The sequence below is a fragment of the Hydractinia symbiolongicarpus genome, chromosome 10 (genome assembly GCF_029227915.1).
Source record: "Hydractinia symbiolongicarpus strain clone_291-10 chromosome 10, HSymV2.1, whole genome shotgun sequence".
In the NCBI taxonomy this organism is placed as follows: Eukaryota; Metazoa; Cnidaria; class Hydrozoa; order Anthoathecata; family Hydractiniidae; genus Hydractinia; species Hydractinia symbiolongicarpus.
Window position 1 is genome coordinate 10,873,348 of NC_079884.1, and position 23,178 is coordinate 10,896,525.

At 32.5% G+C, this 23,178-nt stretch overlaps 2 protein-coding genes across 2 annotated transcripts; one reads left to right on the plus strand and one right to left on the minus strand.

Annotated features, from left to right (window-relative positions):
- The first annotated feature begins 85 nt into the window (after positions 1 to 85).
- On the plus strand, positions 86 to 4,393 carry LOC130612411 (uncharacterized). The gene is made up of 5 exons (XM_057433716.1): positions 86 to 243; positions 1,192 to 2,468; positions 2,960 to 3,082; positions 3,722 to 3,818; positions 4,066 to 4,393. The coding sequence occupies exons 2-5, from the start codon at positions 1,212 to 1,214 to the stop codon at positions 4,110 to 4,112; spliced, it is 1,524 nt and encodes a 507-aa protein (XP_057289699.1). The 5' UTR covers positions 86 to 243; positions 1,192 to 1,211; the 3' UTR covers positions 4,113 to 4,393.
- Positions 4,394 to 4,481: 88 nt separating this feature from the next.
- On the minus strand, positions 4,482 to 22,346 carry LOC130612407 (uncharacterized). The gene is made up of 24 exons (XM_057433712.1): positions 22,277 to 22,346; positions 20,600 to 20,673; positions 20,173 to 20,307; positions 19,908 to 19,944; positions 19,695 to 19,818; positions 18,632 to 18,769; positions 17,110 to 17,282; positions 16,816 to 16,990; positions 16,229 to 16,420; positions 15,722 to 15,952; positions 14,652 to 14,690; positions 14,067 to 14,234; positions 13,509 to 13,655; positions 12,903 to 13,121; positions 12,292 to 12,531; positions 11,046 to 11,245; positions 10,197 to 10,390; positions 9,705 to 9,880; positions 8,720 to 8,881; positions 8,447 to 8,580; positions 7,232 to 7,374; positions 6,677 to 6,774; positions 5,978 to 6,137; positions 4,482 to 5,573 (listed from the first exon to the last, which is right to left on the minus strand). Exons 2-24 carry the CDS (start codon positions 20,649 to 20,651, stop codon positions 5,497 to 5,499), a joined length of 3,414 nt encoding a protein of 1,137 aa, XP_057289695.1. The 5' UTR covers positions 20,652 to 20,673; positions 22,277 to 22,346; the 3' UTR covers positions 4,482 to 5,496.
- Between the last annotated feature and the right edge of the window lie 832 nt (positions 22,347 to 23,178).

Sequence of the window (23,178 nt, forward strand, 5' to 3'; positions counted from 1 at the left end):
TTATACTCCGTTTCATTCGCAGCTTTCTTATTAATTTTTTAAATAATTTTAATTTAAATTTTGCAAATTTTATAAAACCTAGCTGAACGCTGACGAGCGGAAGTGGTTTAAGCTTTTCTCTCAAATTTAAAAGAGAATTTAAAGGTCTCGCAATCGGTGAATACAGTAGTGTGAATATGTCACTGATTAGCTAGATACTAAGTTTGAAGAAGAGTTGGCTGTTTTTTTATTATATTTCGTAAGGTGTGTCATTTATATTTGTTTTACTATTTTGTATGTTGTTTTAATGAGAATCTATAAACGTTGAGACATAGCTTGCGGCAAAACATGAGTACATATTAAAAACGTACTTAGCCTGCATTCCTTTATAGCTTAAAAAAAGAATTGATGCGACTCTACAATTGTTCTTCGAAAAGTTTTTTTCAGTTTTTACTAAAATATATGTTCTTGCAATAAGATCGACACCATCCGTGAATCTGACCGTATGGACCATCTTCAGTCCGAGGTACTGTAATGATTTTGCGTAGAGAACAAAAGACATGCGCACGCATTTCTGTAGGTAGATGATGTAAACAACAGACCACAGAAGTCAAATAAATCCGTTTAAAATTAGTGAAAAATGTTTCAAGAAAGAGAATATAGAAAAAATTACCAATTCAGTTTTTTTTAATCTTGTGCAACAAAAATATGGTGTCAGTTCATTTTGAATCCTTTGCTTCCAAAAAATTCTGTATGAATTTCAATAACAGTCATTCACTGCATACAGTCCTGCTTTTTGATCACAAGAATTTGTGCGCATGTACAGAATTCACACAATGTTCTGTCAAGGTTTGCAAACTTAGTCAAGTCATCTATATATTTGAGGGACACAAAAAGAACATTTAAGGAGGTTATTACACCTTCAACCTGCATGTTGATTGCAGGATCTCTCTAATTTTCTTTATTCCATTTTTTATGGTATGCCTCGTCCAAATATGCTGCGAAAATGTTATTAATAAATAAACGCATAGGTTAGGGATGATAGATTAAATTTATATACAAGCCAGCTAAGAACGAAACACGATCCTGGGGTGAGCGCGCGCTAAACTAAAGTTTTGCGCAATGAAAAAACTTGTTAAATATGTTATAATTAAGAGAGATGCATATGCTATCTGGAAAAGAAGATAATAAAAAATACGTCCTTTTTTTTAGTATTGGTGTACATATTAAAAATGCTTCCAAAAGTTATCGAATTTCGATTATCTAAAAACAACAGGTTTTATAACAAATTGAGAGAAGAAACGCTAAAAGCAAACAAAGATTTATCTTTCAATTTTGTCGGTGATTATCGAAGCAAAACATATACCAAGCCTGAATCTAAAAACATCATCATAGATCAAAGCAATAGCGATTTCCGCTCAATATACGAAGTTGAAAAATACGTGAACGCAAAAAACCTCAACGGTGGTGTAACAAACAATTCTCCTCATCATACATCTTCCGATAATGATAAAAAACAAGGCGAAGATTCAACAAAGAGTGTTGAGAGTGAAAGAGGGGAAATGGAAGTTGCTTCAGAAATATTACCAGAGCTGGTGGCAAAAGTAAATCCAGAAGACAGCATATCTATGAATCTTGATTTTAGAGGCCATGATTCAATTTATAGTAGAGAAAATTCTCATACAAGAGGCAGCACTCCAAGATCACAAGAAATGACCCCAAGAAGTGACATAATAATATCGGAGAGATCAATCTTCACTTCCAGGTCAACAGAAAAAGATAATGACACTCCCAGGTCGAACGTTAGCAGCAACTCCACTTCACACCAAGGAAATGAATATGTCTCCGAACATAAAAAAATATGGGACAGCAAACAGAACATCTTCCCTCAAATGAGCATAGAAGAGATATCACTAACTAAAGAAAATGTGCAACGGTTAAGTAGTAGAAAGACAGTAGAAAAAATAAAAGACAATGTCTGGATAACAAAGAATAACACATTAAGAAGTAAAGATAGCACATGGGTTATCGAGGAAGCGTCACCGAGGGGTAGAGAAGACACATCTTGGATAGAAAGACAAAGTCATCAAAAAGAGAACAACAAGCAGTGTACTTCAAGAGGTAAGGAAGATACCTCCTGGATAAGCAAGTCAAACGCTGGTGTATCAAAAGAAAACTTTCTGCCAACAGAAAGTAAGATCAGTCATGCAGTAAAAAATGTAAGCCCTCGAAATGATCGAGACCAAGTACTGTTTTCTTGGAGAAGTAACGAAGATACAACTTCACATGTAACACCACGAAGTGTGCGTACAACACCTCGAAGTGTTCGTAGCGAAGATTTGAGAGAAGACTGGAAAGTTAGAGAGCAAAACTACAAACACGAACAACCAAAACATGCAAACAAATCAGCATTTGGTTTTTCTTTGCCTTTGGATTATAGTTTTTCAAGCAGCAATGCTTCTGAAAGAGTACGGTTGGCAATTGAACAGGTATTAATATTGGTTTTTGAGCTATAGAGGTGGGGCTACAGAATTTAACCCTTTTTTCAGTTTTAGGTGACTTACACGAAAATGTATGTCATTCAGTCTGTGAATTTGATAGTAAACAATTTTTTTCCCAAATTTTCGTTGTCATACCATCTTGACTTAATATCTCACCGATCTTTGTGACACTGGTGTTAAAAAAGCGACAGTGTGATAAAGTTTTTTTTGGGAAGCATATTGTAATATATACTTCGTATCAACTTAGTTCCCAGGGCATTTTGCCTTTTTGATTAATTTGATGCCGCTCCGTAATAATGGGCTAAGAGACCCTGGAAACGAGAGTGACTTTGTATCCCTGTCGATGAAAGAAGGGTTTTTTGAGTCTTGCGCTACGCTTCGTATGATTATTTTAAGCCATAGTTTACAATTTTACTATTGTTTTATTCTATATGTATATCGCGTTTTGTTGGGATTTATAACAAATTTTTAATTTTCAGGCAAACCAAGTCAACGAACAACAACAGCTAATTGAAGAAAATACATCTGTAATTCCACTCAAGATTTGTTGTGCTTGTGAAAAAAAAGTTAAACCGCACGAGCAATATTTGCAGGGTAACAAGGTATGTTAACTCAAATCAACTTCTTCGATGTCTCAAAGCTTAAAATAATTATAAAATGCCCTTAATACCAATGTTATCAGCTTCTTTACTATTGTCAATGTAATATTCTAGGTTTATTAGATCATTTGAAACACTTATCTGCTAAACTCATAATTCTTGTAAGGGTTTAATGCATTATGATGTTACCGTCCTGTCAGAATATCATGGACGTAGAAGACCCCTGGGGACGAGGTTGCAGGGACTAAAAATTAATTTTGATTTAAAAGCAAAATGGAGGAATTAAAAAGGCGTTTCATTTCTCAACAAGAATCAATCTTCTCCCCTGGGCTTGTTAGGTTAACTTACAAGCTCAGAAAGTGAACAAGAACTATTATTCTTAAATGATAGCGAAATATACGTTCAAGTTAGCATACATATACAGATATTCTGTAATTAAACCTGGACTTTCCTAACCACTTTTACAGGGTGTTTTGCCTTTATTCTAAACGTGATCACTTAGTAGATAAAAGCAACTCAGACGAAGATAGAATTTCCAAAAATTTGCGATTCTTTGATAAAAAGAAAAGATTTTATGACGACGGGGTTGACACTAACGTCAGGGTTAAAGATGTCTTAATGTTCCTAACTTTGTTTTTTTAGGTCTGGCATCGTTATTGCATGAAATGTGTCGTTTGTGCAAAAGATTTGCAAAATTTGGAGAAGAAGGAGGACAGTGAGGGAGAGCTACACTGTTTTGGTAAGTCACTTTGTGCTTTCGCATTGCACCTCCTTAGATAAACATTCCTCGCCTACAATTGTAAGTTTTGTTGGTGAAACTAGAACTAGAATCAAACTAGAGCTTGCGTTTTCTTAAAATGGTCTTGGAAAGGATTGAACATCAAATTGCATTCTGATAATTTTCCTTGCTTGTTTATACCGTTTGTACAGAGAAGATTGATAATGCGCGAACTTCGTGTGTTGTTATATGGAGTTACTTTCTTTAGGTTGTTTTCTTTCCAATTATGGCAAGGAGAGTGTATCGTGGAGGTAAGGAGGAGTGTGCAACGGAGAACAAAATGATGCATCTGATGCCACCGAGAGAAGTTAAATATTTAGACCGACACGTTATGGATTGCTATTTCAATCACCATTTCAATTCTGCACCACAGAAACCTTTTGCACATTTTAGGTAATTTCCATGTAGGTACTTAAAAGTCACTGATCACTTCCAGAATCAAATTTTGCTACTTTAGGCCTGCACTGTATTTATTTATAAACGAATGTTAGCTCCGCTGCTGCGAAACCATCCAGGGTGTGTATTCTAGAATTTTTTAACTGTAAGATTTATATAAATTAGGAGACGTGCCATCATAAAACAAAATTCAGCCATAAGCAATTTTGCAAGGAAATGAAAAGACACTTTTTATGGACTAAATGATATATTTTTAAATAACATTTATCTACAGTGTATCAAATTTGATAAGAAAGAAACGAAACAAGAATTATTTACAAATATTCGCAATATAGTTACAATGCGAGTGTATAAATATAAGATGAAAAATACATTTTTATGCTTCGTAAATGTGTGCATAACCCTGACACTCACAAAAATAAAAAACCTCCTGTTAGGGAAACGCCAACACAAACAGCACCCATTGTGGATTTAGAGCATACCAGTATAGCCAGTATAAAACATGTGATATTATCTTTATTGTGCATGCAGATTTTGTCAGCATTTCAAATCTTGACTATTATTTAAAAACTGCGGCATCAGAGTTTGCTTGCATTTGTGAAATTGTTCTCCGAAAATATAGGAATATGCTTTTTATAGTAAAATATATTATTTGTACAGACACACATACAAATTTACAATCGTACAGATATACTGCCAGGCGAAGGACATGAGTTAACAACGATCAAAATACATAAAAAGAGATACAAAAAAAAAAAGAATTTTAAAGAGCCCAAAAGTTTGACGTCTTATATATATTTATCCTTAATAACCATCAAAATACATAAAAAAGAGAAATGACAAAGATAGAATATTAAAAAGCACTTTGGCCAAATGTTTAAAATGGTTTGACGGCTTATATATATTTAGCAACAATAACCATCAATAATACCCATAACTTCTTAAATATATACATGTTATTTTGAAAGAATTGGGTTTAGCTTGGATGTTTAACTTTAAAGGCGGCTTTCTAAAAACTATGGAGTCACACCCCTATTTTATACACTTAAATCCCAATTAATCTATGAATTTACTTTTTTTATTTGTCTCAATATTTTGCAAGTTACCAGATGAAAGTTACGAAACATTGTGTTTCATATAAAAAAGACATGTACAGCCCACAGATGCTTTGAAGGTGACATCACCGGTGTGCATACACTGTTGTCGGAGTTTATAACCGACCTGAACCTTTCAGTGGAGCGCGTTACAAATACATACAAAATACCACATTAACAAAAAATGTGACCACAACCATTGATGAGGTGGCGTGAATCCATACACCTAAAATAAAGAAATTGCAATAACCCGTAGACTAAAACAAAAAATTTAATAGTTGAACAGACTATTTGTAAACACCAGAAAACCTCAGTGTTCATCATACAACAACATTAAAAACGCTAAAGGATTGTAATTCCTAGCACCATACTCCAATGAGGTTGCAATTAACAGTAACACTTGCAAGGATTGTACTAGCAACTCTAGTAGCCATTGATTTCTTGTTAGCATCTTGTATTTCAAGACTCAAAGTAAAAAGTTCGAGCATCCTTAGCATGCTAGCGCTAGGACTACACTTGTACAATAAACTTTACGAAAAATGGCATACAACAGACGCTTTAATGAGCAGTAGTGTTTATTTTTTTTTAATGGGGCTACTTTCACATATAAGCGAATACACAGTGACCTACCGCTGGATGTTTCAGGGAAAGGATCATCCTCTTTCGGATCATCATCCAACACTGATTGTAATGCTTGTCGCTTCGGTTCAGGTAATCCTGATTTTTGAGTTTCTGTCAAAGCGCTCACTTGCTCATCGCTTAATTCAGCCATTTGTTGGTTAGTTAATGCCTAAAATAAAGAAACAACATTCCCTATATAAATAATAACTTACCCTAATTGCAGAGAGGTAATATCTAATTTTTTTTTTACAAAAAACTAGTGATTGAAATATTTAAAAAAAAAGATGTCAATAAAAAGAGATGTCAAAAAAAATTCGAAATTTTTTATAAAAACTGTAGTTTTTCATATTTTTCCAAAGAAAGTGAGAATGATTGATGTGTGAAAAAATTATTGCCATACCCATGTAACATATGCGTTTTGAAAATAAAAACATGCTACAGGTTGTAAATTTAAATTTAAGAAGATTTGTGGAGAAATCTGTTAAAAAAATCTACTTTTAGAGGTGATTTGAGGAGATCTGAGAGGAATTTTCAAAATTGAGAAGAATGGAGGAGTTTTTAGGAGTATTGCTAACCCTGAAAGTTAAAAACTCTAGTTTTAACAGAACAAATGTTCATTGAAATCCAGAATGAAATGGAAGCAGAACATTTTGCTAAAGAGTAACACTTTCGTCTTTTTATCAAACACATAAATTCAACAATTTATACTTGGAATTTCTCCTTGTCCATATTCTTTATCACATCACTTGGAATATGCTCAATGTATTGTGGTTGGATTTTACTGAGATCTGTCTTTGATAAACCGTCTGGAATAGAATAAAAAAAAGATAATATCAAAAACAACAAAAACACTGAAGGGAGCTTTCTAGTCAAATACTTATTTTAAAGTAATTTAACTGACTGGTGGCTTTGTGGTAGAGCGATCGACTTCAGTGCGGAAGGTCTTAGTTTCAAACCCCGGCCGAGTCGTACCATAGACTATAAAAGTGTTAATCGATCTTTTCTGCTTAACGTTCTGCATGAGAATAGGATTGATATATTATCCGGTTGTCTATGTGAGTGGCTGTTGTGCTTATGCGCCTTCCATAGCTCAAACGGGAGCTTTACATGAACTAGGACCCCCTTTGCAAGACCCTGATGATAAACTGAAGAGGCTATCCTGGGTAAAACTCTTTTGTTAATTAAAATGAGCACCAACATGAAAATTAAAGAAAGAGAAATTTTACACCTATACATCTGTGTGTACATGTGCTGAAAACTCACCGATAAAGGAACCAGCTTCAATAACATGGCCTGCTGTCCATTTGGAAGGGTCACTTCCCCACGCTTCTTTCGCTTTGTTAGCTAACTCCGTTTTGTGCTCCTTGCTCAAGTCTTTGATTGCGCCAAACTTTGCAGCCGCTAATCTACAGAAATCGAGAATAAACAAGTAAAAAAAGTAGAAAACAAGTAGATAAGAGAAAAACGCGAATGAAATCAAATTGAGTGATTTTATTTTTCAACCAAAAAATATATTCCACGAAGATTTATTTTTACAAATAAGCCATGTCTCTGATGAATCATTTTTAAGGTTTTTTTTGAAGAATTAGTTTAACGGATCTAGTAAATTTTCGCAAGTTTTATTTATCTCAGGCCTATTTATTAAGATAACTTTTACTTAAACTGGTTTATATCACAGAGGCTAGCTATTATTTTTATGAACTGCACAAAGGAAATATTACCTAGAAACACAAAAAACTAGCTTTTGCAAATGTTTTGCGAAGTCATTTCTAGTAATTTCGCGAAGATTAATGAACCTTTTCGGGAACTTTTAAGCACATAATTGTTTGCGAATGTTATTAAAATTTGCGAAATTCGCGAAAATTAACCAATTCAGTTAATATAGTGTTATCAATAAAATTGGGAAAATTGTTAACCAAAGTCCCTTCTTCTCCTGCCCGATTGTTTTCCCTGTTTTTCCGTGATGTTCAACTCTTGGAAAATGTAACTTTTACATACAAGAACCAAATAAAGAACAATATACAATAATGCACACAAGATTGCAAGAAATATTATGTACGAATGATAAGTCTAAAGTATTCCTAAATTTTGTCTGTTATCAGACTGATATTATTCTTAACACATTCTTACACATGTGTATTGTATACGTGCATGAAATGATTGCAAACTTGTTATAAGATCTGAACACACACTGACATATTAATCCATAAAAGCAACAGGTTTGATGTTTTTTGTTTAAATACATAGTTAGAAAAAACAAAAGCTTGATATTTATTAAGTCGTTTTATTCTCCCTACTCCAGAAAACCAGCCTGTGTATAAAAAACGTGTATTATAATATATGTTCTTTTCCTTTTCTAAAGTTTACAAGGACTTATTGAGTCCTTTACTTGATCAAATAAAATTCAAATTCAAATAGTCTTTATTTTCCTGCAAGCATAAGCAAACTCGCAAATAAGAAAATAAAAAAAATACGTACTTGAACGCATTTTTGTGGATCGATCGAATATCTAAACCAGAGTACCCTTTAATCAAATTCTTTAAGCTAGTCACACCATCTGATCGAGCGTTGTTGGATATAGCATGTTTGGCTTTCTTTGCCAGTTCTTTAATCTGAAAAAAATTATAACCACATTGGTCTGTAAATAATAACATGACGTCATCTAGGTCACGTGACAGTCACTGTATGTGTTGCAAACGAAGTGTTGCAAAAACCACCGCATGTGAAAGGAAAAGATATTTTCAAATTTACCTGTTCTTTCGACCAATCCTCTCTCTCGCCGAGTTCATCTAACATATCAAGTGTGTCGAGTTTAATATACGACAGTTCTTGTGTGGAGAAGCCGGATAAAATGTTTTTAAATCGTTTAATGATATTGATGTCGAAATTAGAAGCATCATTGTCCAAAACATACTAAAAGAAAAAACACTGTTGCCATTAGATGCTTCAACCAAAAATAATAGTTGAGGTTTTAGGGGTACAAAAAAAAAAAGTAATCCTGTTACATCAAGGCAGGTCAGGTGTGCAACTCGTCACTCACGTCCACGCAACATAAGTGCATCGTACATGTTTCAGGCATATCGAATTTTTGGAAGCCTGTAGTTACAAAGAAACACCATCACATAAGATTCCTCCATTAAAATTTATTAGTTTTTTAGTCAAAAAATAATAGCTGAGCTTTCACCAATTCAAAAATAAGAAATTTTGGTACAAGGATTTTTATGTATACTAGAAGAAGGTCAGGTGTCTTTTACTTGCAAATACAGAAGAGTAGAAATACAATTCGCGTTCATAAAAAGTACGTGTAAGTTGAGCTCATACCGGCAGGAATTTGTACCGGTATGAAACTCGCACTAGTTATGGTGTCTATTCGTGTATATTTTGTTCCGAATGTAATGAAACTCATACCGGTACGAATTTCATATCAGTATGAAAGATGTCGTACCGATATAAAATTTTCACGCATGTTTAATTCTCATGCACCTGAAATGAAGAAGTTCATGTAAACACCCCATGTTTCGTATGAGTTCATTCGGGGTTCTCATGTAAACGCTGCCCTACGCGCAGGTGCTGTGAGGTTACAAAGAATCAGTGGAGCTAAAGGAACACTGTGAAACAAAAATGCAAAGGTGCAACGAATACAATTTCCAGATGTTATTGTGACTGCTACACACAACAGATCTTCCCTCTCTTTCCTTACTCTAATCGCTCAACCAAATTGACAAAACATACATACCTCTTTAACACGCTTCGCCAATGACTTCTTAAGATCGTCATTAATCTTCAGTCCTCTTCCAAATTGATCAATTTTTTTAAAGACTGTTTTCGGTATACTTTCAATCTCACTGGTGCTCAGACCGTTAACGATGGTTCCTAATTTTTGAAGAGCTTTTTCGGACCATTTTGAAATGTCTAAATCATAAAAACACAAACACATAACAAAAACAAATAAGCGCAACGTAATTTACAAATTCACTCTAGACCTATTAGATTATAGTTTCAACATTCTGTTTACAAGTTTTGATGCAATCATACCGTCACCTAGCTACAAGCGTCATCGATTATTCAAAATGGTGTAAGAGGTAGATCATAACAAAAACAAATGCAGAACAAATCGCTATTAGTTTGAAGAAAGCCGATGCCTAGCTCTAGAGTTGCCACACATTTGTTTGGGCTTAAACAATACAGGAAAAATTGCAAGATATTTCATAAATCCATTTTTACCAACCTGATCCCCAAGCTTCTTTTGCTTTACTGATCAAAGCGGTCAACTGTTCTGTGTTCCAACTGTCAACTGAACCAAGTTGATCAACTAGATCATCAAAAGCATCTTTACTGATAGCTCTTAAATCAGCAGCATCGAGAGTTTTTAGTGCTTTTCCTAACCTGGTTAATTCTTCTACCGTCCATTTTCCTAAATCACTGTAAAAATATGTTTAAATTACACTCTAAAAGGACTAATCTCGGGACATGGGCCAATGTACAAAGCATAAACACTTCGAATGCCTTGCGTAGCATGTAAAATAAATTGGCAAGAGCTCCATAGAAAAAGTGTTAACACGATTTTAAAAATAGTGAAAAAACGTTATTTTCAAGCATTGCTTAATACACATCTTTTTTTATTCAAACTTTATTCAAACTATTATAAATTAACATTTTCTGTTGTCTTTTATAGATTGTGTCTGATTTAAGGACACTTTTATTTAAGCCATGCTGGCCCAGCGTTGATATCTAAGCATGCGCATTAGAATTATTTTCTAGCCATGACGCCGGTATTTTGCCATTGCAAGTCAAGACTAGTCAACTGTCAAGCGTTTTTAGATGGACAACTTTTCGAACCACCAAAAAAAAAAAAAAAACTCTGCCATCTTTAAAGTAATAAAAATAGAGCATATTATATTGAAAATTGAGCACATTAAAACATTGGAAGGTACAGCCACGAATGTTTAGTGGAGAGTAGTCTTTAGGATTTCACAGATTCAACGAATTTATAAATTCTTTCTTTTATAGTTCAATCACAACAAAGATATCTTGTGTCTACTATTTCGAAATTCACAAAGTTTAATAATTTTCTTACTGCTTATTTAAGCTTTCCTTCACCCTTACAACGATTTCTTTTAAGTTCTCAACTGGAATGTCTTTTGTCTTTAGTATTTCTTCCAAGTTATTCCATAAAGCTTTAAGGTCGATTTTGCGAATGTATTGTTTTGATAGTCCGGCAAAGAGATTTCCAAGTAATTTGATATCTGATGAATTCAATTTGCCATCTCCTACTTTCTAGAATAAATAATTTGACTGTTATATTCTATGTCTTCTCTGCAAAGAATGTAATTCTATTCCTTACGTTGTTTTAAAGGCTTTTGTTGAAGAATGCAAATTCCATTATCTTTAGTTCCCCACATGAAAACTATTTTTGATCTAAACAAAGAGATGGGGGGGGGGGGGGGTGGGCTCTAATAAAAAGGGATAGTTGAATTTTACGGTCTCTTACTGTTTATCATGGAGGATGTCAATAAATTGAAATTTAGTGTTTTAAATTAAGTCACAAAGAGTGGGTTATAGAAATTATAGGGCGTAAACTTGAAACTTTTATCCAGAGTTTTTATAAATACAACGTATATATATATTAGACAACTAGAATCATCAATTGACCGAATAATTATATCCATGTTTACAGATCAAAGTAAATCTACTTTCTATTTTCACTCGCAATATTATAGAAAAAATGACAAGAAAGAAGGAAGATCATCCCTACATAAAAAAGAAAATCGCGTCGACACACAGTGTGTTTTTACCTTTAAGTTCAGTTACACTTTTCATTCCCATTTAGTTCTCTTGGATATATTTTTCACTAATTTGACCTGCGTTAAACCCTTCTGGGTTTGTTTTCAAATTGTTTGTTTTCAAATTAAGAAAGAGTTGCAAATAACACTTGCTAACTCATTGTTTTTTTTTTAAATTTTGACATTAATTGCTTTCATGGCAACCATGCTTGTTTTTGTCTTAAGCTTGGTTTTCATTTAAGACCGTTATTGTAAAAGTAGTAAAATTTGCATCTGCACAGTCAATGTTTGAAAACTAAATTTTAGAATACTATGTTTATGGATCAAAATTTATCATGTTTTTTCTGCGATCCTTCAATAAATCATTTATATTAATCAATGGTAATTATCTGTTGCACATAAAAACATTATAATGAAACCAGGCTTGTTACTGAGTTAAAGATTATGCTGAATGCCTGCAGTCAGGTAAACTCAAGCTTGTGTCACGAAGATGGTAACGTTTGTATACAACAGCTTGCAATAATTTGAGTAGCAACAAACCTTTAGATACTGCAGTGCAAAGTATGTCCTTGACTTTAACTTGTCTTCAGGAAGTCCAGTGAATTGACCAAGTTTTTGGATAGCAACTCTTTGAACATCTTTTGGCAAGGACTTCAGTTCGTCTAAGGTTAATCCCTGCACAAACTTTCCCAAGATTTCAATGTGTGCTTCAGTCATGTTTTTACCGGTTATGTTGTAATGAGTCCAAAAATCTTTCACTCTTTTGTAACCTGCGATAACCTGGAAATGAAAAATATGTTGAGGTGTTATTGAAGCATACCTGTTATTTATAAAAACCATTATGCTGAGATTTTAGGTTTTTTTTAAAAGTTTTGAAATATCACAAAAAAATTAAGAAAATTATAAATTGATGGACTCTTCCTGTAAAGCATTTAAATGGTATAAATTAGGGGCTTAAAAACCTCTTTTAATGTTAGGAAACATCTCAGCTTAACTCAGAAGGTATTATGTTCCCTTTACAGAAAATAAGCTGGTAAGCCTTCAGTTTTCTCGTGTAAAAAAGTTCATTGAATGTATAAGACGACTTGATTTAACGTAACAAATAAACCGCATCTTTTTTGAAAATATATTTAATTATAGATGTCACTAACCAGTCTTCTTTTCCAGCCATCTTGTTTTCCAAGCACTCCCATAGTGGTGTCAATTCCGCGATATGGAAAATTCTTTAATTCTTTTCTGGTGAGTCCAAGAACAACTTTTCCTATTTTCTTTAAGTTTTGAAATCCCCATGGCAGCACGTCATCATCAGAACTATCAGTCAGATTCATGTTTCCCAACTTACTTCGAAGCTTTACCATTAATTCTGCAATCTGCGAAAAACATCATGAGAATATTTTGTAACTTATAGAAGATATGTTACTAAGAATGAATAGCTATAACATCATGCCAAGTTCAAATCATTAACTACAATCACTTAAGAAATTTGTCTTAAATGCAGTAAAAGTGACTTGATATGAAGATAATTGATTGGGCATAAAACTATGTGCGGAAAAGAATTTTAGAAAATGTTGTGTTTATTACTGAGATGATGTTTCTACATCATGCATTTCCTTCGCATTACATTTTTCACAATTAAAAATGGCATGTATTTTACAGATAATTCGCAAACAATAACCAAATACGAAAAAGCTCAAGAGAAAACATGGAAAGGCTGAGAGGATTTTTAAAACATTTACAACATAATTGCCAATTGTTACCTGTGCTTCATTGAAATCAACATTCACCAACTTTTCCAAGTTACCCAGTAAGTCTTGAATTTGCTCTTGACTTAAATCTTCTCGAGTGAGGTATTTAACAAACTGCCCAAACGATTTTATTTCTCCATTTTTAGATTGCTCTTTGAACTGAAAGAATGCAATGATTTTGTAAGTAAAAAAGTATACAAACAAAAGTATATACTGAGTCACTACTTTGGAAACCAGAAAATACAAACTGATAAATGAAAAAATTCAAATTCTATTGGAATGAAGAAGTAAAATGGGTAGATAAAAAAGAAAAAAGATTAGTTCTCAATACAATTACAATAATAGATTCAACTTGCTAGATCTGAATAACACAAGCTAGAAGTTTTACTCTTGAAGTCAAATTACATCCTGCCGAAACTTTGGGCATTAACGCCATTTCTATTTGGATTAAGATGTAGACAACTTTTTGTGCTTGATTCATTCGTGACCGAAATTTTTACTCTTCTTACCTTACACCAAAAAAAACAAAATCACAAACAAAAAATAAGCAGCAAACAAAATTGTGCTTACCACTTGGATAAGACGTCGCAAAACAGGTTCACCAATTCCAATAACAGGTATCAGCTCCGGGAAAGCAGCAAAAAGCACGACTTTTGAGAATTTACCAACATCTGATGAGAGAAACCCATTAAAAATTGATCCCATATCTACTACACTGTCTTTTGTTAATGTTGAAAACTAAATAGAAAAATTAAATTAATAAACAGTAAACATTACATTAGTTGATGGCAATACAAGAAAACAAGAAAATTTTATAAATAAAAGGATTGCCTAATCCGATTTTGGTACTGATCTATGTCACTTGTAGCCCTGTGGTAAAGCACTAACTTCTGGTAACTAACTCTAGTTCATAACTTAATCCTCACCCAAGAAAAAATGAGACAATAATGCGAATCGATCATTTCTGCTTTTAGCATCCAAAATATATAAGAATAAAGAGGATATCTTTGCTAAAGTTGTGTAGTTAAATATCACATCATTTGGGGCTCAAAGAGTGTTAACGGCACTTGGAGCTTTGCAAACTCCCCCCTTTTAACTACCAATAGGAATTAAAAAAACGGTAATGCGACTTGTAGTATTTTGGATTTTACTTACATAAATCTTTTCATCTGCGACTCCAAGCAGGTAAGTAGCCTGTGTAAAGTACAGAAATTAAAAGTAAATTAAAAACACAGTTCATATCACTTTTATTAACGGAAAATCACCAATTTCCCCTCATTTCACCAACTGGCAAAACAATAAAAATTAGTGTTACTTTAAGACAAAAGAATTAAACCAAGTTAGGGTCCAATTTTGTAATTAGTTTAGGAAGAATTAATTAGTGTAAGTTGATGATAAACACTGAGAAACACTGATACTATGTTACTTTAAGACATTTCAGATGCTAATGAATCCTGAATAAACACTAGAATGACTTTGTGGTTGATGATTACAGATCCAGTCTTAATCATACTGGGTGTATTCATGAACAATGAGAGTTTATTACTTATCATTGCTATATTGTCTTTCACCAATTAATACATACACATTAGTTTATTTCATCCCTTATAATAATACGAAGACTGTGTCTGTGTGTCTGTCTGTAACAGGTGAAGTGAATATCTTTATTTTTCTTTGATTTTGCCAAAAAAGTTATGTCTCATTTGGTAATCTTTCCAGACTTCAATGTGTTTAATAAAACTGGTGAAGCCATTGCATTGTGGTTATAAAGGCCAAATAACTTGGAAACGAGGTCGTAAAGTCTCAACTTGTCTGTTCCGAAATGGATTCGGGTACACGAATCCATTTCGGAACAGACAAGTTGATAACATTATCAAAAATCTTCAAGCCCCAATATATCTGCAGCTGTTCGTCAAGATCTATACGATGAAGGCAACGGTTATTAGAATTTTGAAGGAAAATTTTTTTTGTACTTTGGGAATACTTTGCTGAAGTCAGGAAAATTTATTAAAACCTTTTATCTCATTTCCCGTTTGTCAAAAGCACATGATCATATACATTGTCTTGAGCAGCACTTTAAACTCTACATAATGGAGGCATTAAAATTTAAAAACGCATTTTTCTCCATTGTTATCCTGCCTAAGTGGATTTTTCACAGGGCTGTATCGACTAGTGTTCAATAAAAAGTAGATTCAATGTAAAAAAAATTAAATTTCACCACCCACCTGTTGTTCTGTCCATTTTACATTCTTTGCAAACTTCAGCACTTTTACCACAGCAGATTTGCTGATATTTTTTAAATCACTTGTACTTAGTTTTTGGAAGAAGCTCAACGATTGGAGTAGAACGTCTTCCGGCCAGTCTTTAGGGTCACCAAGTTTAGTTAGCAAATCCTTAATAATTACACTTTTTTGGGCATCATTCCAAATATCTGAACCTTCTTTTTTTATAATCTCCTATAATAAATAAACGAAAAAAAATTCTAAGTTAAGTGAAACCAATCCTCAATAGGTTCAGTATGTGTTTACTTAAATTCCACTAAGTTCACTTTATTTCATACCAAAACAATACCACTGAATTTAATGATTCCCTATTATTGACATTTTTATAAGTGATAGGCAATGTATAAAACATGAAACAGGAAACAGTAAATTTGATGTAAGAAATTTTCAAGAAAATAAAGAAAGAATTGAGTACAAAGACCCTGTATCAACGACATAAGGAACATATACCTTTATTTTTTCAATATTTATCTTTTTGATGTCTTCAATATCTAGTGTTTTTGCAAATTTACCAAGTTCAATCAATCTTGCCTTACTCCATGTTCCAACATCTCCCCAAACATCCTTTAGTTTCTTCAAAATCGCTTTAGCTTGTCCTTTACTAAATAACCTTGATTTCAATTTAGGAAAAGCAGCAGCAATCTACAACAAAAAATACCCATACAACAAGACAATTTTTCAACACTTATCAATTAACCACTTTTATTTTGCGCCACAACCTATTGACACAGATGTGTTAAACCTCACTTCTACAAAACTCAGCGTCATTTCTTTTTTCAAATAACATCTTATATTGTACATCAGTATTTCATATTCAGTTTCTGTGCTCTGCACAGAAATTGTTTGGTTCAGACATAACCCTTTGATTATTATCATGTTGTTGTTCTATTTTCTATTTTTTACTAAAATATTTCACTTTAAACAAGTTATAAACATAATGTGCTTGCAAACATTGATGACATTAGCGTTACCAGAAAAACTTTTAAAGCTCTTAAAACACTTCATAGAAGAACTGATTATACTCATAGAAATTTTACCTCCTTAGATTTTATTGACAAGATTTGTTCTGGTGTTAATTCTTCAACAAAGGTGCACATGCGTGTGATAGTTGAACTGTTCCACCAAGAGATTTTACCAAATAGAGATTCAGCAGGAATGAATAAATTTAATCTTTTTTGAGTAGATAATTTAACATCACATAATGTTTCCAAACTATAAAATAATTCTTTTCAAAAACACCATCAGGAAACACATGGAAAAAAACAACATAAAAACAAATAATGAGGATTACACAATACCAAAATCTACACAGGCACTGCAAAGAGTGTTACCTTTCATCAAATACTTTAGCTGTAAATTTTGCAAAATCTGAATCTGGTAAACCAGCAAGAATGTTTCCTAAATTTTTCAGCTTTCCTGATGTCCATAATCTAACATCATTTCCATATTTTTTATGCACAATCTTTGCTAACACATCCAATTGTGACCTTTCCCAAGCAGTACTCTAAGAAAGTAATGTTTATGCAGATTTGTGGAAAAGAATTGAGGAAAGTGCTAAAACTGTCTAAGGTCCTGAAAATCCTGAAAAATGGCCAGGCGTACTATGCCACATCAATCAAAAATTCTCAACTTTATATCTCAACTTTAAATATTTTTAGAAATGTTAATTACACAAATAAAAAAAATAAATGACCAGTATATACCATATTTTCCTGTATATAACCCGCACATCGTATAACCTGCAGCTCAGCTTTTTTAGGGAGTTATAAACTAGATGCTATCAGATAGCCCGCACCTTCGAATAACCTGCAAAAATTTCAATCAATGTGTTTTACTAACTCGCACCTTTGCATAACCCGCATTGTGTTAAGAAAAAAATTCAGCATATTCTTACTTACCCTAATCATTTTATAAACATGTGGGTGTGTTCTGTCTTTTTCTTGCTGGAGACAAGTGGGGGACGTTTAAACTCGTGAACTCCTTTTTTATGTATATTTAAATTTTATTGGCATAAAAATAAACAACATAATAATTATCATGGATTGTCTGTAACAGCGATGTAGGGAACGTTCTTTTCTATTGTTTATCGAATTTTGTTATCTATTTATATCTCAGCAATCACAGTGTGCATAATAAAATGAATGGTGGCAATGAGGAGAAGATAATTGCGTATGTCTTATTAATTGCATTTTATATTTATTTTTGATATTTTCAGTGGCCACCTGTTGCTCGAAGGTAGCGAAGATAAAAAAAGAAAATTATTATCTGTACTTTAATTTTAACAGGCATTTTAACAGGAATTAATAATTAAGTCCTGGGCACTAGGTTGTAAAATACGTGTCAATTAAACCTAAAAATGATACCTGCTATATTGCTCTATTACCAAAAGCAAATCATTTCAATGTGCTCAGTGTGATTGCAAAGATATAAATAGATTAGAATTACATGCAACACAAAAGAAAAATAATCTCCAGAATTGTGTTTCAGAGAGAGCTCGTAATATTAGCAATGGTAAGCAATAGAAAGCTAAAGAAAGAAATTTACTGTCTAAAAAAAATTAAATCAGGTAGTTGAAGTAAGATTATGTAGATATAGGATCGTGCATGCAGTTATAATAATGTACGCAAAGAATGTATTTTATCCAGTTGGTACTTTTTTCTTTATTGAATGTATAGACTTCAAATTTCGCAATAAATGAAAGAAAATATAAAACTTATCACATAACCCGCACCACAATATAACCGGCACCAACGGTGAAACTCGTAAAAATCAACTTATAACCCGCTGGTTATATACCGGAAAATACGGTACACAACTACTTTAGAAAAGTGTAATAAGACAAGAAATCCTTACAGCTAGAGATTTGATATTTCCAAAAACAACATCAATGTCAACACGGTTTAATATGTGACGCAAGTTCTCTGTAGTAAAATCTTTAAATCGAAAAATAAGTGCTTTGAATTGATCTTTTGTCATACCACGAAGAGTGTGCTGAAAAATATACAAAATATAAAAATATACAAAAAGATCACACAGTACTGTCCAGATGTAAGCGTGAGCATATGCACAAGTTTACACCTTTTTCTTGGAGGTGTTAGTAGTTTATCCTTTGTTCTCATTAATTATCTTGCATGTTTTGTATGTCATTACATAACTTGCGGGTAATAAACAAAAGATTTTCGATAAAAACCAACTTTTTTTATCAGCACAACTTGAGTTAAATTGTGGTAACACGATATTCTCAATTGTAAATGTTAATAATTCTAACTAGTGCACCACAATGAGACATTGTTTAATAGTTTTATTACACCAAATGAACTAAAAAAAGAGTTGTTTTATAATTTAAGACTTAAAAATTAAAAAAATTAGGAAATGGCAAACTCCAGCCTTTTTCGAAGATAAAAAGTTATGTGATTACGACGTGAAGAGTGTGTGATAAGGCAATATCTTTTTAACACAAACAAGTCCCCACAATCGGTTTTTTACCTTTTGTATATTAATTTAAATGTTTTCAAAATCTGATTACAAAAGAGAAAATTCATGAATGTAGGGTTTTTCCATTTTTTACACCTTTAAAAAGTTTGCATGTTAAAAATATGTCTCAAAGATAAAAAAAACTTTTGAAAATTAGCAGAATTAGTTTTGATTTGGATAATTAAAATGTTGCTTTTTTAAGGTTTTTTAAAAATATTTTGATTAATAAATTGCCTTACTTTAATAAGCTTTGTTGTTTCATTCAATTCATTCAATCATTTTATTGATAACACAAGCTTGTAAAAAATTAGCGAACCAAAATACTGGAGAAAAATATGGTTGCAAAACATTTGGAAAACATTTGCATCACCCTACTCTGATTAGACAGAACTTGGTCCTCCCGCTTTGGGTTAGTAGTGTTCTTAAGAAAACTATAACATACCAAACTAGCAAGGACATCTTGTTTAATTCTTTTCAGTTCATCCACTGCAGCAGTTTTAAAACCAGAAACTGTTGATACAGATGTCTTTAATGCATTAGTCATACTGTTCCATCCTTTCTGAACACTAAAAAATGTACCGAATAAATCAAGCCAATGATATATACCCCAACACAAAAATATTTCCAAGTTGTTACAAAAACATTGGGTTCTTACATGCCAGTAAAGTCTTTACCAAATAGGGTAACAATATCTAAATTTTGCAATAAGAAATTATTTGCCAGTTAGTAAAACCTGTATTCAACTTTATTGAAGCAGTCAATAATGATCAGCTTAGTAAGCTAAGTAAGTGTAGCATTAGTATTCAATTTTAAATTTTAATATCTCAATAAATGCGAAAAAAGTTATGCTTTTATAATTCAAGAAAATTTGTTGTCATTGACTTGTTTTAAGCTAAACATAAAGAGCCAGATATCTTCACCTGTATTCTTCAATCTGCAAGCTGCTAGTTTTACTCTAGCAGGACCACATGTAATCTCTTTCCACCATCCACCGCTTTTGGAGTCATCACACAAAAAGTCACAATTACTTGAAACTTTGTCACAGCAGGGGTCACCTAAAATCAACATGCATAACAAAAATATTAGAAATATTTTTTATTTATAGCATACCTAAAGCATTGGACATGAATAATCTTCTACAGGAGGAGTTAATAAAACTATTCCCAGGTTCAGTCAGAAATGTGTCACGTTACACAAAAAAAATTGTGTACATTACTGTAAAGTGCAAGGCGTAGAAGACATATGTTTATATATATACCTGTCCATTTACGGAAGGTATAATTTCAACACTTTCATATTAAAATAATGAACAAATAATTTAAAAATATATACAGGAAACAATCATACCTTTGATCGGGCTAAGACATAATAAGCTAATCACTATAAGAAAAGCCCTCATGTTGGTCTTGACATGTATTTTCCTATGATAAGAACACCTAAGATGATATTTCTACACAAGTGTAAAATATACTCAAACTTGTATTTATTTAGGTGAAATTTCACTCTAGCTTTACTTCATTTACCATGTCAAACTATATATACAAGATTTTCAACAACAACTTTTTTTGTCATAAGATTGAATTTAGAATAAGGACTTGCCAACCCGTTTGATTGATTGAGAAAGCCCGTTTTATTTATCAAATTTAAATCAATCGATCTCAAGAAAATATTTGTTGGAATGTTTGGGCAGTTACAGATAATGTAAATTGAAGTGATTTTAAAACAGTTGAAAGACATTGGACTATTATTATATATTTAGAATATTTGACGTAAATATTCCCCGCTTTTTGCGAAATTGACGATACACGAAAGAGAATAAAGTATAAATCTGACAGCCAGGGAATATTACTAAATGAGGGATCTCGCAGACACAGTATGCAGACAGCAACAGACAGGCAAAGTCAGGAACGAAGGCTATGGTTGTTATTTGTCGTCTGACATTGAGTTTAATTTAGTTCTCAGGCCATTTTTAATAAAACTATGCCAGAGCTACAAAAAGCACCCGTTAATAAAATTATGAGTGCTATGGTGTGCGAAAAATCGCACTCGTAAGCAAAATTTACAAGTGTGATGTGAATATTTGCAAGTGTGTTTCACACTTAGCTATTTTTTGTTTTCCATAACATATGTTATTTAAGCTGCATAGAAATGATGTTTGAATACTAAGAAATCGTCTCCATGATTGCTTCAATTCATATAATATTTTTTTGAATTGACCTCTATACGATTTTAGAAAGTGAAAATACCGATGTGGATCGTTTAAAAATCATGAAAACGGGATCGTAGACAGTGAAAAGATTGCCATAGATCGTTTAAAAATCATAAACACGACATCGTAGAAAGCGAAGAGATCGATGTAGATCATATCACGAAAGCTTTTTTCATCACTCTATAGCTAATATTTTAGAAAAAGAAAATGCGATACAAGGCACTGGTAAATTTTTTTACGTGTGTACGGGCAAGTGTACGGTCTCAAGGAATGGCTTGAGTTCTGTATAATACCCCTTGCAGAGTACCTTTCTCCATACGAAATAGAACATTTGTGGTATGAACCATTTCCTTGCCAAGAAACTTATTCGATCCAAAAAGTAACAAAGTATTTGTGAAAATCGTTTCAGTATTTTTTAAACATATATACTCAAAGGAATGGAACATTGAAAAGTAGCAGAAATTTAAAACTTTGACTTCAAATCTTATGGATTATGGGGTGTCATTTTAACAAGTAAACACTAAGACTTCAGGATGTCGCATTTAGTGGTTTACCCTGACTGTAAAAGATTATTAAAAGGAAACATAATTTAAAAAGATTTGGTTTTTAAAAAGATTTTTCCTGTTCTGAGGGAAAACACAGACTTTTCATAGTCACACTTTGTATCTGAATTAAATAAAGCTAAATTAGTGAAAAGCGCACCTACAACTACACAATTCAATAGTCTGGTTTAAAGTTAAAAAATAATATTTATATATATTTAACAACAGTGTGTTTTCCCTCAATTCATAATGGCTGTCCTAAAAAATACAGACCTGTAATTGGTAAAAGTATCATGGGATATTTGCAGACTCAGAGAATAGGTTTAAAATGTCTCTATAAATGTTCAAATAAAAATATATCAATATACAAAAATATATATACATAATATATAAAAATAATTATAAATTATGTATAGCTAGCTAGCTATATACATTAGTTGAACAGTGGGGTTATAAATAATTAAAAATAATAAAGAAGAAGTGTTGATAGATGTGTAGCAAGCTAGCTAGCTAGCTAACTGAATGAAAGTATTTTGTATTTTATAAATAAATTAGGAAATTATTATAAGTTCATATAAAAAATACATCTAATCTGCACGGGTCTATAGGTAGCTAGCTAGCTGTCTTCATAGTCACAAAAATTTTTTTGTGTGACTATTCTATAGCTTGTTCTATCGATCTTGTATCATAGCTTTACAAGATCTTTTTGTGAAGACAAAATATTCTCACAGAGAAAAAAACATTAGCTATATGTTTTTAATTATTTTGTTGTCGTTAGTGACAATAGCTAGCTAAAAATAAAGGTTGTCCTGAAATGAATCATTCTTGTCTTTTGAAAAATCTTAGCCACTACAAAAGATTAACCAAACGTCGTAGAAACAACCAATAGCAACAATGCGCCGCCTTTATAGCGTGATTTGTTTTGATTGAATCAAAGAGACAAAATTCTTGAAAGTCCATCCACTGGTATTTTTTGTTTGCATTTTTTAAATGCACTAAAAACCAAGTAAACCATGATTTTTGTTTTTTTTAAAAGATAACAATGTCCAAAAAGTTCAAATGAAAAGTAAGGTGTAAGCATAACATCATAAAAAGTTCATTGTTATTGTTGTTTGACAAACTCTCTGCCATGGAGTACAATCCACAAACTTCAGCCTCTCAGGGCAAGTGCCCCG

Excerpts from the sequence above, each read along its gene's own strand:
- LOC130612407 (XM_057433712.1), bottom strand. The coding sequence starts at position 20,651 with ATGAGGGCTTTTCTTATAGTGATTAGCTTATTATGTCTTAGCCCGATC. Across the intron at positions 14,235-14,651 it reads TCGCAGATGAAAAGATTTAT|TTTTCAACATTAACAAAAGA; the intron begins GTAAGTAAAATC and ends TTTTCTATTTAG. Across the intron at positions 13,656-14,066 it reads TGCGACGTCTTATCCAAGTG|TTCAAAGAGCAATCTAAAAA; the intron begins GTAAGCACAATT and ends GCATTCTTTCAG.
- LOC130612411 (XM_057433716.1), top strand. The coding sequence starts at position 1,212 with ATGCTTCCAAAAGTTATCGAATTTCGATTATCTAAAAACAACAGGTTT. Across the intron at positions 2,469-2,959 it reads TACGGTTGGCAATTGAACAG|GCAAACCAAGTCAACGAACA; the intron begins GTATTAATATTG and ends TTTAATTTTCAG. Across the intron at positions 3,083-3,721 it reads AATATTTGCAGGGTAACAAG|GTCTGGCATCGTTATTGCAT; the intron begins GTATGTTAACTC and ends TTGTTTTTTTAG.